General features: G+C 43.4%; 1 protein-coding gene across 13 annotated transcripts in view; it reads right to left on the bottom strand.

Annotated features, from left to right (window-relative positions):
* FAM178B (family with sequence similarity 178 member B) overlaps positions 1 to 19,147 on the bottom strand; it is a 2,777,737-nt gene that overhangs the window by 62,510 nt on the left and 2,696,080 nt on the right. For all 13 annotated transcript variants that reach the window (XM_078666947.1, XM_078666951.1, XM_078666950.1 and 10 more), the window contains one exon: positions 10,066 to 10,218. In XM_078666947.1, coding sequence (XP_078523073.1) covers positions 10,066 to 10,218 — 153 coding nt within the window. The remainder of the gene's footprint in view (positions 1 to 10,065; positions 10,219 to 19,147) is intronic.

Below are 19,147 nucleotides of genomic sequence, written 5' to 3'. Positions count from 1 at the left end.
ATTATATTAAATTTGTACTTAAATTTAATTAATTTTTAATTGGTATTAATATATTTTTTTAAATTAATATATGAAGTATTTACTTTCCCTACTGTTGCACTCACTGGAGTGGGAATAGTAATTTTTACCCCTACGCTATCCTACGCTTTCTCTACTGTTGCACTCTCTGGAGTGGGAATAGTAATTTTAACCACTACGCTATCCAACACTTTCCCTACTGTTGCACTCTCTGGAGTTGGAATAGTAGTTTTTATTCCTACGCTATCCAACACTTTCCCTACTGTTGCACTTTCTGGAGTGGGAATAGTAATTTTGACCCTTCCACTATCCAACACCTTCCCTACTGTTGCACTCTCTGGAGTGGGAATAGTAATTTTTACCCCTACGCTATCCAACGCTTTCTCCACTGCTGCACTCTCTGGAGTTGGAATAGTCATTTTTATTCCTACACTATCCAACACTTTCCCTACTGTTGCACTTTCTGGAGTGGGAATATTATTTTTGACCCTTCCACTATCCAACACCTTCCCTACTGTTGCACTCTCTGGAGTGGGAATAGTAATAGTAATTTTGACCCCTACGCTATCCAACGCTTTCCCTACTGTACAGGAATGTACAGGAATTTACATAGCGCAAATCACCAAGCGGTTTCTAAGCGCTTGCTTAGGGAACCCGTCCTGGTATTCCCCTGTGAGATAACCCCGGCAGGGTATCCGCAAGGTGAAAGCCAGGCATCCCGCCGCGAGGGGCCGTTGTGGAGATTAAGCAAGCTATTGCCCAGAGTCGCAGAGTGTGAACCCGTGAATCGAGTAGGCACCGGAGCGAGAATTGTCGAGTCCATGGACTTTTTTTTAGGACTCAAGACCCCGCCGAGCCGGGAATTGAACCCTGGTCCCGGGCTGACCTCTGCTTCCAGGTCTGCCTCCTCTAACCAGTGAGCCACACTTCTCCCTACAGTTGCCCTCTCTGGAGTGGGAATAGTAATTTTTACCCCTACGCTATCCAACGCTTTCCCTACTGTTGCCCTCTCTAGAGTGGGAATAGTAATTTTTACCCCTACACTATCCAACGCTTTCCCTACTGTTGCACTCTCTGGAGTGGGAATAGTAAATTTTACCCCTATGCTATCCAACGTTTTCCCTACTGTGGCACTCACTGGAGTGGGAATAGTAATTTTTACCCTCCTGCTATCCAACACTTTCCCTACTGTTGCACTCTCTGGAGTGGGAATAGTAATTTTGAACCCTACGCTATCCAACGTTTTCCCTACTGTTGCACTCTCTGGAGTCGGAATAGTAATTTTTATCCTCCCGCTATCCAATGCTTTCCCTACTGTTGCACTCTCTGGAGTGGGAATAGTAATTTTTATCCTCCCGCTATCCAATGCTTTCCCTACTGTTGCACTCTCTGGAGTGGGAATAGTAATTTTTACCCTCACGCTATCCAACGCTTTCCCTACTGTTGCACTCACTGGAGTGGGAGTAGTAATTTTTACCCTCCCGCTATCCAACGCTTTTCCTACTGTTGCACTCTCTGGAGTGGGAATAGTAATTTTTACCCCTACGCTATCCAACGGTTCCCTACAGTTGCTCTCTCTGGAGTGGGAATAGTAATTTTTACCCCTACGCTATCCAACGCTTTTTCTACTGTTGTACTCACTGGAGTGGTAATAGTAAATGTTACTCTTTCCGCTATCCTACGGTAAAAATATTTTATATTTTTTATTAATATTACGTTCATATATATATATATATATATATATATATATATATGTATTAATAAATCAATTTGTATGTTTTTTTTACTTACATTAATTTTCTATTTATTTTAATGTTATTTAAGTATTTTAAGTATGTTTAAGTTAATTATATTTATTATTTCATTAATTTTTAATTACTTTAAAGCATTAAAAAAAATCGATATTTTGACCATATTTTTTACAATGATATTTTTGATTCGATATTTCTGTACTTACCTGTTTGGAGATAGGGAGTCGATATTTTTGTATTCTATAATTTTTTACTCGATATTTAGGTAGTTCTATATTTGTGTCATCGATATTATGTCAGTGAACAATCGTATATGGCACTGTACTAGAATGGATTAAGAACTTCCTGCAAGATCGCCGTCAAGTGATCACATTCGGTCAATATAACTCTCAGGAGAAGGCAAATCTGTCAGGGGTCCCCCAGGGCTCGAGTCTTAGCCCAACCCTCTTTAATGCCTATATGTCCCAGCTGATTAAGTTAATATCGTTCTTCAATATAAACACCATCTCATATGCGGAGGATACGCAGCTAATTCTGGTCTTAGATAACGATACTACCCAGGCGGAAGAAAACCTCTGCAACTGTCTCACAGCGACTTTCAGTTGGAGGAATAATAACCACCTGAGGTGTAACTCGGAAAAAAATGAAATTTTACCATTAGGTCAACAAAATATTTTCTCGCCCAAACTCTGGTGGACTGAAAATAATACTCCTCCTCCAAACACAGTAAACGTGGTCAGAAACCTTGAAATAAAATTTGACATTACCCTATTGTTTAAACAGCAATCCCTGACAGTTGCCGAGACCTGTTTTCACATTATAAAAAGCCTCAAGAAATTCTTTATCTAATTCCCATCTCGGCTAGGCAAACTGTCGCCGTTGCCCTTATCACCTCCAGGCTAGATTATTGCAATAGTCTATATGCAGGAACTAATAGAGCAGTACTGCATAATCTCCAGATGGTCCAGCATGCGGCTGCACGGCTGGTACTGAAGTGGCCCAGGCGATCGCCGCAACAGCGGCACTAGATATCCTACACTGGTTACCAATTCACAAATGGTATCTGTTTTAGGTCCTCATTATCACTTTTAGGGCCTTCCATTCTCAGGCCCCCAATACCTCCAAACTGGTTTCAAGCGCTATGTTCCCTCCCGAAGCCTGAGATCAGCAAATGCCAATCTGCTAAAAATACTTCAGATTGGTGTCAAAGGGAGGAAAATCGCTTACGGTCTTAGGTTCAAAGGCCTGGAACAAACTCCCCCCAAAACTCTGCCAAATGACATCAGAGTCCCTGTTTAGGAAGGCACTAAAAACCTGGATCTTCAGTGCTCCGGACACTCTATGAAAAACGCTGATCTGATTTCCCATCCCTACCGTCTTGCAGTAAACCACCTCTTCTTTCCATCTGGGCTTTTGTTCTCAGCGCCAAGATGTTCCTCGGAGTGATAGCCTCGCTATCTGAATATACCATTACATTACATTACAGGTGAGCATTGTGGGGGAAGGGAAATCCTTTAAAGGGAGTTTTTTTCTCTCTGGATTTCATTTCTCTTTTTGAAACTCAGGAGCAGCAACATCGTCATGGTGTCACCAGGGTTTTGAGTGGAAGCTTTTTCAATATTACATACAAGCCACAGTTGCTGCTTATTTATCTTATGCAAGTAACAACCATTGACAAAGCCAATAGTCCTGACTTGTTGTAGGTATGATGTTACTTGTTGTATCATATATCTGGATGCAACGACAGAAACAGCAAAATTCAAATCAGGCGGCAAACTATGCTAAGCACAGATTTTTAGCTTACGTGTTTTTAAGCCACGCCCTTAATTACATTGGCCACGTCCCTTTGAGAGACCCTCCAGTTTTATCATCCCACTTATGCCCTGCATGCACCCGTTGTTGTTCTCTCTGACCTGCCTCCCTAATGGAAGAGCAGAGAGGAGGCTCCGCACAAGAGGAAGGGCTAGGTCGTCGGGGAAATTAGGTCTATATGGGAATGCCGCAACACAGGTATAAGTTGCAGGCATAGCGGGGGAAACCCCACCAGAAGGAATGCAAGGTGCACAGAAACATAAATGAAATGACGAAAACAAAAAGCCCCTTCCCATTGACCCACATGGACCTGGCGAAGCAACAAATGGAAATACATACTGTCTACCCCGGAGTTATATAGCTACCACCATCATCACACTGGTGGATCTATGATCCAGAAGAGTCAACACATGCAGGATCATAATACTAATTATGAAGGCCCTCAGTACATTACAGCACCGGTTACGCTCCCCAGGGTCAAACCCTGGCCCAGCTTCCTCTGTCCTTCAAAATCCCACCCACTGTGATGCCGTCTGATGAATCTTCTTAAAATTTGGCAAATGCTTTATCCGACCAGTGGTCTATATTTAAAATTCGACACACATTTGTTCAGGCAGGGACGGGAACTAAGTTGCAGCCCTAATCCAAAATTATTATTTCCCTTACATGCCAGTAGGTAATTTTGCTCTCTGTTATGGTAATTAATGCCGAATGAAATGACACTAATTGTCATATGAAGTCAGAACTTTGCTCAGAGTTTTTCCCTGTTTTGGTATAGTTTACATTTGCTCAGTAACTTTCAGTATATGGATTATAAAAAGGGACCAGGTGATTATGAACAAGCAAAAAAGTATTAAGCCGTCATTACTTAGGGCCACTTGTAAGATTGTGTCTGCCTCTTTTGTATATTTGGATCGTTCTCAAACCATTTTCAAATTTAAAATGAACCTGATTGACCAAAAGAGTGAGAGAGGGAATGTTCCTGTTGTGCTCTTCAAAAATCATTTAAGAGCCTCTGCAATGTGATTGGCTGCTCTGGCTTGACTTGTTTTTGTTATGGCTTCTCCATTCGGGAATCCAAGAACCTTCATATATCTTAACCCTTTGTTGAGTCACAGAATATATTACATGGGCGATGAATAAATTACATGGGTGATGCGGGCATCTGAGGACATGCCAGAGTTGTGTAGCAACCAGCGAAGAAAGAAGTAGGGCGGGACATGGTCTTCCAAGCCAGCTACATGCCGCCTAAGGGAGTGTGAAGTGGAAAGAAACTTGCATGAGGTTAAAATGCACTGAAATGAGCGCAGGAACAGCACCCCACTTACTAATTACTTGCTTGAGGTCCTCCTCGTTGGCTGAATGAGGAACCCAATTAGAAAGGATCAGCATGTCATCACTCCCCTCCCCTAACACGTCCTTTTGCCCATCAAATGAATCAGTTTGTATAATCTCAGCCACTATGTCTACCATTAAAGAAAACTATATAAGATCCCATTTTGCGTTCTATGATGTGCTGCTCTTGTGAACACTGTGACCTATTGTGTGGTTATTTCTTTTCGTGTTTCATAAGCACTGACATGTCACCTGGCTGCTTCAGAGCCGTCTGGAACACAGTGAGCAGGCAGATTTGCCAAAACAAATGGCTATCCAAACAGTCAGAGTGAACACTGGGCACAAGTAGAATCTTTTCTCCCGGTGGCTTCTGAATGTTTCTAGGCAAGGCCCAAAAGGCCAAGAACTGCCAGGTTCTCAATGTAAGTGAAGCCATGGAAACAGGGACACATTCAAAGGAGCGAGTTTCCTCTGAGTGCAAATGTCTTCTCTTTAAGATGTTAACTTTCAATTTGAAAAAAAAATGGCCTCCCAGGATTGTGTGCACTTGGCACGTCAAGTTCTAGCGTGTTTGCGTTTGTTTGTTGTATCTGTGAGCGTCTTTTATGCATCGGCGTGCTTATGAGTTAGAACACATCCCACAGCGAGGTGCCAATTTTCTTTTTATACGGCTGGAGTGCCATCTCTTGCCATAACATCCCGCGGGCATCATCTGTAGGCTGCAGTTGTGCCAGAGCTTCAGGGCACAGATCAATCTCTGCACCACATCAGATACTGACTTAAGCTTTTGCAGGAACTTGCTCCCTCTGGCTGCTGCCAACCTCCATTCTCGCTTGCAACACTTTCCCTGGTAGGATGAGGCGCTGTGTATGCTGCATGGAATGGTATTTTGTGGTGATGAAAGAACTTTTTTATGTAATATATATATATATATATATATATATGTGTGTGTGTGTGTGTGTGTGTGTGTGTGTGTGTGTGTGTGTGTGTGTGTGTGTGTGTGTGTGTGTGTGTGTGTGTGTGTGTGTGTGTGTGTGTGTGTGTGTGTGTGTGTGTGTGTGTGTGTGTGTGTGTGTGTGTGTGTGTGTGTGTGTGTGTGTGTGTGTGTGTGTGTGTGTGTGTGTGTGTGTGTGTGTGTGTGTGTGTGTGTGTGTGTGTGTGTATATATATATATATATATATATATATATATATATATATATATATATATATATATATATATAATTTAAAAAAAAAATTTGCAATTGTATGATACCATGAATTCGAACCGAAGGCATTGGAGCGCTCTACATGAGCACCGGTTACAACGCACAAGGCACATTCATTTTTAGTCCAGAATAGAAAACGAAATGTCTGCCCTATATGTTTCAATTAAGAGGCTCAAAAAGAGTCCTATAGTAGTAGCATGCACCACTTCGAGCTCACTTGTCACGAACTACACAAGAAACATTTCTTTAAAACATCTTCAGAATAAATATTTTTTTTATATTTATTTATTTTCATTTTTCAAAATAACAAAGTGATGAAAACAGTGTTCAGAGACATCATCGTTTGAAAATATACATAACACAAAATTGCACTAGCAGTTGAGAAAAATACAGAGCCCCTGGGCAGCCTCTCATCTATCATTCATATTTACAGACTCATTCCACTAAACCATACTCACACATTCGGCTCATCCATCCGCATTCGCACAATCCAAGAACCTCACAGCCTATCGCAGACAATTACACTGAGGTTGTCCTGTAGTATCCTCTCAGCAACTTGCTGGGGGGAGATATGATCTTTCTAGCAGGACAGATATTCACCACGCTAACGCGCGTTTCGGTGCCAGGCCCGACCTGCGGCGGCACCTTCATCAGGGCATGTATGCGAAGGGGGGGGCACAACGGGGCAACTCAATTTATTGAAGCTGTGACAACTCTTGAAATTTGATCGGCACAAGCTGAACACTCTTCGTACTTTTGGTGAAAAACCGTCTATTTAGTTGAACAATAATGCACATTCATAGACGCTCTGTTGCTACGAGCCCTACGATACACGGGCTAATTTCTTATAACACCTTCCAGCTGTTAATGCAGCGAAAACAAGCACTGTTCGGGCGTATTTCTGGCTTTGTAGTTTTTCTTTCCCAGCGGTCGATCGTCGTCGCGTACACAAAGGGTGTGAGAGCCCAGCCAGAGCGGGCCAACTTCATTCAAAACCCGAGGATCTTCGGGTAATCTTTTCCGCATCCGATATTATGTCCGTGGCCGCGGTAGTCCGGGCGTGCACATTCATTTTTAGGTCGAGCCTGGGCAGCGAATGCGCTGCTCTGCGTGGCGTGCTGTATTCAGGTAGGGACTTGAATCTCCGCCCACTATCTGCCCATAGTTTTCATTGGATTGTGTCATTGTCCCCAGCAAACTGTAGCTGTTCATTGATCAAAAGGCTTATTAGTCCCTCCTTAGTACTGCCTTGTCTCATTTTGTAACCTCCAGTGGCAACACCCCCTGTTACATATGCTGTTACTCGGTAGGTTTTAATGACAGCCTCGAGCACTATTTTCTCAATAGCTGCTGTTGCAGGCAGGACACGCTCGCTTCTAACACTTAAAAAAAAAAAATTATACCACAGGCGCCGGCATTTGCAATACAATAGTTCTCGCATTCACAAGAATTTAAGCTGTTGGCATTGTAAATGACAATGCCTTTTATATATCTGTTTTTAAAACAACACATAAATAAAAATCATTGTCATTTACAATGCCAATAGCTCAAACGCTTGTAAATGTGAGACCTATTGCTTGCAAATGCTTGTTTACTTCTCCAACTAGCATAGACACCTTGTAAACTTATCAACCTAGGAATAATCAACTGCAAATTAGATGGAATTTTTAAAAAACTTTTTGGAGAAACCATTCTCCTCCACAGGGTGAACAACCATGGAGTGTCCCGTTACATTCCCAGCCTAAAACAAGCATTGGTAAAGCCCACAGGTCGTGCCTTTGAGAACTGTTGGCTTTGCCAAGGGGTTTACTGTTCTGCACAGCATCCCCAATGCTATGCAGCATGGCTAAAGGATAAAAAAAGCATTTGACACGGCTGCCAGCGTCATTTTGTAGGCACACACACCACGCATGCACATGCCTACTAAATGACCCGGGTGCTTTCTTTTCTGTTTACTAATAGAGCTGCGTAGGATCGGTAACTTAAATGAAAAATAAGAACAGATTTTTTTTTTAAGCGGGTGAGGGAAGCAATGGAGGAGATATGAAGCAACATAGTAGGGGGCAGAAGCAATACAGGAGGGGGCAGAGACAACACAGCATGCAGGTGAGGAGATGAGATTTTTTTGCCGCTCAAGTAGGTTTTCTACTTGAGCAGCAGCTGACCGCGAACCAATGTGCCCCCCGTGCTGGTAAAATCTCACCGGATGTCCTCCTAATGACCGAAAATCGCGCATGGGGATGCCAAATCTTGCTCGCCAACTTACTTTTTATGCATATACGTGAGAAAAGATTCCGTCACACAGGGACTGCGGAATTTGGCCAGAACCCCCCATTACAAGAGTAACGTGGAGTCACCAAAATTCAGTCAATGGAACGTAATATTTTGCCCAACCCTAATACTGGTAGTCCTGATAGTTGCCTCACAAACACCTTGAATGTTTATAAGACTCTGGACAACTAATGAAGTTAGCTTTGGTCTGACAATGTCAGTACGGCTGTCTTTTGGAGGGGAATTTCCTCTGTTGGAATATAATCTTTTAATAGTGGGACAATCTAATATTTTTTGTTTGCAGTTTTATATTGTGTGAACTTGACCCGAAGGTACCGGAGCTCTGTACATGAGCACCAGTTACCTTACAAGAAGGACATGTTCATTTTAAAAAAAAATTTATAGGCGTATGTAGATTAGGTGATTTGCCCAGATTCACAGGATATTGAGCCAACGCCGAGACTCGACCCTGGTAACCCAGTTCCAAAGTCAGTAGCTCTGGCCCTTCCTCTCCATATATGCAAGAAGTAGCTTGAAAATCTATTTTTTACATGAAAACCTGGCATAGATAGAGCCTGGGCAAAGTTTTTTGTATCTTGATTAGGCCAGTGAGAAATTTGCCTTAGAATGCCGATATCACAAACAATCTTTATAAATAACCCTTTCTTGACTCTCCCCTACTCTACCTCTCCTTGCATCATCTGACACCTCTTTCACTATACCAACCCCCAAAACAAACCTTTCTAAACTCTTCCCTCTGATTCTTCCCCTCCAAAAAACCTTTCTACTCATCCAAAAGCCTCCTCCTACTGCAATGACCTAAAAAAGAAATCCTTCACTCTTCTATCCCTCCACTATCCTTTTCAATCAAAATAACAGACTATCGTGTTCACTTCTCTAATTCCATATTCCACTATACTAATTACCGCTAATCCTTTATGGGTTCCAGAGTAGCGTGCTACTCACCAACAAAGCGTTTCAACACCTCATCAGGGTTACAAGCGCTATATAAATGCAAATCTTTTTTCCTTTTTTACCCCTTCCCAACCCTTCTCAATCCAAATAAGTGACTAACATATCCACCACTCAAATTACTTCATATTTCACTATACTAATTTTCAACACTAATCCTTTATGGGTTCCGAAGTAGCCTGCTACTTGCCAGAAAAGCGCTTCAACACCCCATCAGGGGTAACAGGCGCTATACGAATGCAAACCTTTCTTTCCCTTCTATCCCTCTGCTATCTTTCTCACTCCAAATAACTAATATCCACCACTTAAATTACTTTCATATTTCACCATACTAATTCACCACTAATCCTTTACGGGTTTCCGGAGTAGCGTACTACCCACCAAAAAAAAGCGCTTCAACACCCCATCAGGGGTTAGAAGCACTATATAAATACAAACCTTCTTTCCTCTTCTATCCTTCTGCTATCCTTCCGAATTCAAATAACTGACTAACATATCCACCACTTAAAATTTACTTGCATGTTTCACTATACTAATTCAACACTAATCCTCTATGGGTCCCGGAGTAGCATGCTACTCGCCGAAAAAGCACTTTGGCGACTCGTATGGGGTAGTAAGCGCTATACAAATGCAATTACAATACAATGCAATCTACGAATTGTAACAGCAAATCTCCATCTCCCTATTGCTATACTCACCAGAGACCTGCTCAGCACCAGCAACTCCTGCCACTTGACATAAGTTCGTACAGCTAGGTTCTTGAGTTTGCTGCGGTACATGAGTTGAGGAGTCTCGCGGATGTTACTCATGATCTGTTGATCCAGCTGAGTGCATAATGCATGGAGGTAATTCTGCAGATGCACAAAGAGGACAACAAAGGTTAGGGGGAAGACACTGGAGGACAGAGTGTTAACTTTATTTAGGTGAAAGCATAAGCACATGGAGGATAGGCAGACAGCATGAAAACAAGAGGAAGAAAGACAACATCAATTAGAGTCTGAGAGGACAAGATGAAGTACACATATAGAGAGAGGCAGAGGGTAAAAGCATGGAGAGAGTAAGAGACAGCATGAATGGAGAGATCGAAGGAGGGAGAACAGTATGAAAGAAAGATTTGAGGGCACAGGAAGAAATACAGATAATAAAAACGAATCCTCTTAAGGTGAAATAGATAATAAAACACATATTCCAGTGGCAAAGGGGTGTAACGCAGGCCCCTGTAACCCCTGCAGTCCCTGTGGTGCAAGGTAGCTCTAGTCTAAACCCTTCAGGGCTCCTCTAACCGTTCAGAGGACCATTCAGCCCAAGGCCAATGAATATCTGTGAAATATGGGAGACCCAACTGCCCCTCTTGGGTTGCTTGTCTTCTGGTTAAGGGAGGACCTGGCCTGGTAGTTCAGGCTGGACTTTTCAAATTGGAGAAGGGTTAGGACTGATTTGCCAATGGCCAGGTACTACCTGAGGGGTGACGGTGGGCAAAAGAACGATGGATTGGATCCTACTGGAGCAGGGCCAAGACTGGTTGCAAATGGCTTGATCCCAACTAAGGTGGCATGGTGGGCAAAAGAGCAATGGGTTGGAATGCTAGTCCAAGAGGTTGCTAGTGATTAGACTTTTTACAACATTCCTACCATTACTTTTTGTGTGACTGATGTAACACCCTCAGTGGCAAGCGTATGACTCGAGGTGGACCCTGTGCTCACTGTGCCACTGGACAAAGCTATACACCCAACTGAAGAGCCCCAGTCAGGGCAAAACCTGTCTTGAGTTGCTTGTGTTCTGGTTCAGGAGGGACCTGGCCTGGCAGTTTTGGCTGGAGTGTTCAAATTGGAGAAGGGTAGGACTGATTTGCAAATGGCCAGGTACTAACTGAGGGGTCACGGTGGGCAAAAGAACGATGGATTGGATCCTACCCCAAGTGATTGCCAGTGTTTAGACTTATTGCAAACATCTTTTGTGTGTCTAAACTATGATACAACCGTCCACTTATTAGAGTTATCGTTGTCACCCTCCGCAAAGTCACAAAAACAAAGATCCTCGAAAGTGGGAACCCTATGAGATGAACACCACCATTACATGTAGGGGTTCTTGCCCTTTTTATAGAGTAAATGTAGTACATTATAACCTTCTCATTTTACTACACTTAGGAGTATCAAAAAAACTTAGGAAATGTCCAGAAAAGGGCCAAATCTAACGCAAGAAGGCGTGTGACTGAATAAATGTGTAGGAGATACGTCACGAGAACACCAATGAAGAGTCCAACATAGAAGTAGAAATACTAACCAGACTGCTCATCATTGGTGTGACTTAGGCTGTGTTTAAATTTAGGTAAGGATACGTTCTATAACCTACTGTCAAAATCCATCTATCAAGTGATAAAAAACAAGTGACTTATTTGTACACTGTGGTTCTCCAGTATTGATATCTTTTATAGATTCACATGCTTGAATCTTTCCTGTCGTCAAGGTGGGAGTCCCACGGTAACGTAAGAAATAGCAGTAATACAATATTACCATAGACCTTCATAGAACAGATAAAGTCACTTAAGTAACTTTTCTGCCTCATTTTAGAACATCCAAACTTCAGCAAATCATAGCTGAGACCTTTGAGTTCCCTTTTCCCACAGAGCCACCATATCTCAGATTTCGAGCACAAGTGTAAAGGTTAGAAACTCTGATGTAATTGGTGAGCCTAATCAGGGAGGAGGGAGGGCCGCATGTGAATCTATAAAAGATATCAATACTGGAGAACCTCAGTGTACAGGTAAGTAACTTGTTTTTTCTCCAGTATTGAATCTTTTATAGATTCACATGCTACCATCCCACCATGACTCAAACTAGTAGCATCAGAAATTCAAGAAGAGAATAATCAGCATACAAATTTACACACAGTTTATAGAGAACATAGCCAACCAAAAGCAGCCTACCTTAAGCAAAGAGGTGTCGGAGTGTAGCTTGTCCAACAGCGATATCTGCCTTTTTCAAACTATCAAGGCAGCAATGCTTTGTGAATGTGTGAGCGTTTACCCATGTTGCTGCCCTGCAAATGTCTGGGAGAGATGCTCCCGCATACAGGGCTGAGGTGGTATCCACTTTCCTGCTAGAATGAGCTTGTGCTTTCGCAAGGAGCGGACAACTAGCTTTTTCATGACAGAAGGAAATCATGGGGGTGACCCAACATGCAATGCTGGCCCTTGTCAATTGATTAGCAAAAACAATGTTCACAAGGAACTCATTTATCTAATAGATGCAGATTCTGAAAGACATGGTTTGGCTTGCGTGAATGAATTAAAGGCTGAAATAGCATTTAGAATAGGACCTTAATTCAATTCGGTCAAACAATATTGCACTGATCAATACGGATAGAAGCCCACATAACAATTTTTCAAACTGTACTCACTTCAGCCGAAATGAGTATCATTTATTTTGCATTCATCAAATTTTTATACAAACACTATGATAATTATCAAGGATATTTGATTATGTATTTACACTATGTACATTTGCGTTTCAGCGTGATTTTCGAACCCAGTAAGGTGACCATAACCAACAGTGATATAAATAAGGTGCTAAGAAGAAGGGGAGGTAGTGGTTATTGGTATTAACACAAAGAGAAGCTCTTATCAATTATGATACAATACATTTTAGAAGGTGTTCTGAGTTCCTAAGGCTCTCTCTTTTTACTAGCCGATGACGTTTCGACCCTCTCTTGGTACGGGGTCTCTTCAGGACAGGAATGCTGGGGACAGTAGGCACACAAGGTGCTGGAGTTAGAGTTCTTCCTATTAAAGCACTTGATAGTGTTCAGTGATGTCCAGAGGGAGTAGTCCATAACATAGATAGTCACGCGGGCAGTTCGTGTAAGTCAATGGCAGCCCCAACTGTTGTAGATCCAATTGATGGATGGTGAGTGAAAGATTCAGTATAGTTCACCTGTATATCCGACTCAAATTCGGTGCTGAGTAACTAATCACTTCTGTGCCAACTGCCAGGAAATTAATCTCTCTCAATGGCTGGGCACTTCCGATGGCCGTCCTAATCAAGGCATGTCCTTTCTTGGTGAAAAGCCTAGCTAACAAATGAAGAGAGGGAATTTGTGGATGAACCACTTGGGCCTGGTTCATGTAGAGAAGATCCTCCTTTGGAGGGAAGAGAATATGGGCACACTCTGATAGGCGATGCAGCTGGGTGTACCACAACTGTCTTGCACACCACAGAGCAATGAGAATGATCTGACAAAGTTCTTGCTTCATTTTTGAAGTATTTGAGGAATGAGTGGAAATGGGGAAAATGCATAGGCGAACATCCCCATCCAAGGAAACTGGAAGGGGTCTACCCAAGAATTTTGATGAGGATGTTTGCTTGCGAAAAGAGGACACTTTTTGTTGAGGAACGTAGCGAACAGATCTAATGTTGGGTAACCCCAGGATTGAAACACCTCCTTCAAATGTTGGTCATTGAGCTCCCATTCATAGCACTGTTTAGAGGCCATGCTGAGAGAGCTTGCCATCTTGTTGTGAATCCCTGGCACATGCTCCACTCACAAGGAGATGTGGTTGGCAAGTAGCTATTCCCATATCTGCTGAGCAAGAAGGGAAAGAGACTGAGATCTCGTTCCGCTTTGCTTTCAGAGATAAAATATTTGTTGTAGTGTTGTCCGCCCTGAAGAGCACTGACACATTTTTAATCTGGGGTAGGAAGGCCTTCGAACCTAAAAACACAGTCTTGAGTTCCAAAATGTTTATATGAGACTCCTGTTTTCTGTTTGGACCACTTGCAGTGAACCTGTAATTTCTGAAGATGAGCCCCCCCCCCATCCGTCCATCAACGCATCTGAGGTCATCACCAGCTGTAGTACAGAGTGAATGCAAGAAAAACCTTGTGACAGGCTGTCCTTAACCATCCACCAGGCCATGGCGGCCGTCATTGATGCAGGAATTTGAACCTTGTCATTGAATGAGCCTTGAGACTGAACCCACTGCGCATCAAGCTGTTCCTGCAGCAGTCGCATACAAAGTCGACAGTTGGGAATGAGCGGGATGCAAGAGGACATCATCCCCAGCATTAACTTGTACTGCTTCACAGAAGCGAACCTTCTTGATGCAAGAAGCTTTGTCATATCCATAATGCACATAATTTTTTCCTGAGTGGGAAAGGCTTTGCCCACATCTATCTTGATATGTGCACCCAGAACTACCAACGATTTGGCCGGGATAATGGATGATTTTTCCAGATTGATCCGAAGACTTAGAGACTGGAAGAGAATCTGACAGGCTCTTGTTATAACTTTTGCCGATTTGAAAGACGGAGCCTTTATGAGCCAATCATCCAGGTATGGGAACACCTGGTGACCTGAACGTCTTAAGAAGGCTGCTATCGATGCCATGCACTTTGTGAACAACCTGGGAGCGGACTTTAAACCAAAAGGGAGCACTTTGAATTGATAATGGCGGCCTGCTACCTTGAATCTGAGACTTTTTCGATGTTGAGGGTGAATAGGAATATGAAAATAGGCGTTGAGGAGATCGAGAGACATCAGAAAATCCCCTTTATCCATTAGAAGAAGAATTTCCTGAAGAGAGAGCATCCTGAAAGATTGACTCTTTATAAACTTTTAAATTAACAATCAACAGAAGAGTGATTCCCAACTAAGAGGCTTGGCACGAGAAGTCATGCTTGTGGTAAAAAAGATCAATCACTCACCAACCTAATTGGTGACATGCTTCATCATTGGGATCCCACCCGAGGGGCCGAATGCCTCTCGGTGTGCTATGACGCATGATTACAGCAGAGCAGGTTTTTTGTGAAGTGCAATCAGTGAAGGTGGGAGGTTAGCATTGTCTTTACTTATCCCAACTAAATTTGATTGGTGGAGAAGTAAGGCAAGGTTTAAAAATTGTGAAAGTGGACTTAAAAACTTGTTGTAAATGGCCAGTCACATCCTAATGTGAAAGTGCAATTACCAGTCTACATGGTCAGCCTCCGTAAGCAATTCGCGAGGCTTTCATCAGGACCAGAGAATCATGGGGTATGCACACGCTAGGGCACACCCTCACCTGTAACACTTAAACACCGCAAAACTTACGGTGACTGTGGGCCTTCAGCAAACTTAGAGAAGCCAGACAATTCTGTTAGACAAAACATAAATAAAGACAAACATGCCACATTTAAGTTTTGCTCAGACGCGCGATTATGTGGTGTGGGTGTCAACGTTCAGGCTGCCATGCGTGCTCATCTTTTTAAACACAATGTGACTCCTCGTGCCAACACTCTTAGTTGGAAATCACTCTTCTGTTGATTGTTAATTTAAGTGTTACTAGGGGACCAAGAGTGGCTCAATAAGTAGTCCCTTCCTCTCCTGTTGATTTGATTCTTTATAAACTTGTTCAGCATTCTGAGGTCCATGACCTGCCTCCAATTCCCATTTTTCTTTTTGATGAGAAAGAAGTGGGAATAATACCCCCGGTTTTGCTGGGTGAGGGGTACTTCCCCTATGGCCTGCTTGAGGAGAAGCCAAATGTATTTCCATCTTGAGATCTGGAAGGTGACGGAGCAGAACTTTGCGCTGTGGAACATTTGGAGGATGCTGAATGAATTCTAGCGTGTTGCCATATTGGAAAATGTCTAGAACCCATCTGTCTGCAGAAATGGAGTTCCATTTCTGAAAGGATGCGGAGAAGAAGTGATCGTGGTGTGGGACTATAGTAGCAGGGGCTTGATGATCTTAATTGCCTCCTACTGAAGTCTTGGGACTTTCCAGCAGATTCCTGCCTCTTGCATCCTGCCGGTCTCGAATAAGTCTGAGTGGTGTTGGACAGAAAAGACCATTTGTATGGCTGGTAGGTAGTCTGCTGGTATGTTTGGTACCACTGCTGAAATTGCGGACAAGATAAGAATAGCCCCCGACCTCTAATCCGAAAGGACTGAAAGCAGCACTGTTGGAGATTGCCTAAGGCTTTGACTGTATACGTGTCCTTCTTGATAGATTGTAACTCCTCATCTATGTGCTTACCAAACAAGCACTCTCCTTCAAAGGGCAAATCTAAAACCTTGGCCTGTACCTCAGGACGAAAGGTGGTTGCTTTTAACCATCCCTGGCTAAGCAGGACTGTCGCTCCTGCCATCTGTTGAAATGCAGTGGATGAATAAACCATAGCTATCTCAATGAGCTCCGAAGATGCTCTTCTCCCTCCAAAAGAATATCTATTGCCTCTTTCTTTTTATCCTCTGATAGATATTCCAACAGAGTAGAGATGTTCGACCACATCTTCCGGTCATATCTCCCCAAAATGGCCCTGGCATTAGAGGCTCTAATGGAGGTAGCCACCAAAGCCAAGAACCTCTTCCCAATATTGTCGAGGCAACGACCCTCCTTGTCCGGTGGGGCAATGCAGGGAGATGCTGGATACTTGGCTCTTCCCTGTGCTGCCTGCATGATCACAGAGTCCGGCCTCGTGACCAATGAGGCACGCAGGCAAGTTAACTGGAGCTTTATATTTTTTATTCAGTTTTGGTAAAACCGCTGGAACAGAGGCAGGTGTATCCATCAATTTTAGCCCTTCTTGCCATAGAAAGTCGATTATAGGTATTGCTCTCAAAGTTGAGTGCCTGGTTTAAAATCATATAGAAAACACTGAGTCTGTTCGGTTGGCATTGGGAAATCAAAATGCTTGGAAGCCAACTTCAGAAGGTCATGGACTCCCCCGATATCTGCCTAAGGAGAATCCGCAGCAGGAGGGTTAGGAGATGGTGGAATAGGGGCTATGTAGTCATCCCATTCATCATGAGCATCTGTGTCTGTTTGTATCTCACCTTTTTCTGTCTGAGCATTCTGAGTATCCTCCGTAATGACTATAGGAGGAGGAAGGGTCTTCTCCCTTGTGGATTTGGGAGTACTTTGGCCCAGAAGAATAGTGGGTACCTCTTGGGAGGTAACGGCTTCTGAGGAGCATTTGCATCTGGAAAACGCTTGTAAAATTAATTAAGCTAGTGACAGAAATCAGACACCAGAGACATTGGAACATTCATTGATGGTTCCCTGAACTGATGACGCGCCTCCTCTCTGTCATCGTAAGGATAGCATTCCTGGAAGGATTCTTGCCTCTGCATGACGGATGTGCCTCTTTCATCAAATGAAAATTCTCCTGCCAGATAAGAAGATGGATCATTGCCCTCAATGTTCTCATCATCAGAATCTAGGCACTTGACCCTTAACTGTAATGGACTGTATGCAGGGTCAAACATACCTTCATCCTCTGACTGTTGGAGGTCCAGAAGGCAAGCAGGAGGTAAAGGAGATAACTTTGAGTAATCCTGGATTTGCCTGTGCTGAAGGAGACTGATTCTTCCCTCCGTCGACGATCAACCGTAGATGCAATAGTGTATGGTACGGTCGACAGTGTGTGGGCGGCTTTAGTCTATGTGGACATCTTCGCCGGAACCGTCGATGAACCGGTCGGCGACAGCGAAATTCTCATCGACAGTTACTGCCTCGTTGACGACGACATTGTTACCGTTCTCGAAACTCCTGACGTTGTAGCTGCCGTCGATGTCTTAACAGTCATCGTTGTAGTCATTGATGACGAAGCTATAGCCGGTTCAGGAACCTCTGCCTTTCTTGAGGAGAGTGAAAGCTTTGACTATGATGCAGTCGGCGGTCGAGAAGATTGGTCTCGGAGAGGAGTCAGACAGGCAGACGCAGGAGCTGAAGGGGGTTTTGAATCCTCTGACTTTGATTTCCTGTGTTTAGGCTCAGATTTGTCCTGAGATTTAGATCTCTTATCAGGGCCGGACTGGCATTTGCAGGCACCGGGCATTTCCCCGGTGGGCTGGAGGGGTGGGGGCCGGTTTTGTGGCCACAGGGGGCCGCTTTTCTTACAGACTGCCGGTTTTGTAGCAGCGCTGCAAAATCGGCTTTCTGTAAGAAAAGCGGTAGCAGTGCTTTGCGGGTAACAACCACCTCCCCTCCCGTTACCAGGGCCGGTGGAGAAGCAACCTGCCAGGGCTGGTTGCTGGTCTCAGTCCGGCCCTGTCTCTTATAGTCCCCATGATGTTAAGAGGGACTGCCATCCTGTCTTTTCTTTGAGGAAGAATGAGCCTTCTCCTTAGGGTCAGACTCCAAATGTGAAGCAGCCTTTTTCTTCTGTAGCCAGAGTAACAGCCTACCCTCCTTATCTTTGAGGGTTTTAGCTTAGCTAAAAAAGTGTGGTAATATTTGCATTCCCTAGGTTTGTGGTCAGGGTAGAGGCAATACAGACACTGTTTGTCGGGGTCTCCAGAAAATAGCCTACACTTCTCACAGGTCTTACCGAGCCTAAACAGCCCTTTTTAACTGAGCAGAGCTCAGGGAGACTCCCTATCACACGACGTGCGGTAAGAAATCTGAGGTATGGTGGCTTTGTGGGGAAAGGGAACTCTGAGGTCCCAGCTGTGATTGGCTGAAGTTTGGACGTTCTAAAATGCGGCTGGAAAGTTACTTAAGTGAGTTTTTCTGATCTATGGAGATCTATGGTAATGTTGTATTACCACTATTTCTTATGTTACCGTGGGACTCTGACCATGTCGATGGGGAAGATTCAAGCATGTGAATCTATAACAGATTCAGTACTGGAGAATCTCTTTCTAACCCTACTGCTAAAACCTCTTTATCAACCATACACATGTGATATGATTAGAATTCAGGTGGAACATCACATTTTACCTAGTTAGTCTTTTTAGACTAGAGTATTGTAAAAACTGAGCAGGTTTGATGGGCAGGGAGTACTGATGGATTATGGTGGCC

Source organism: Lissotriton helveticus, chromosome 11 (assembly GCF_964261635.1).
Source record: "Lissotriton helveticus chromosome 11, aLisHel1.1, whole genome shotgun sequence".
NCBI lineage: Eukaryota > Metazoa > Chordata > Amphibia > Caudata > Salamandridae > Lissotriton > Lissotriton helveticus.
The sequence above is the reverse complement of the archived record's forward strand: the minus strand, read 5'-3'. Positions and strand labels throughout refer to the sequence as shown.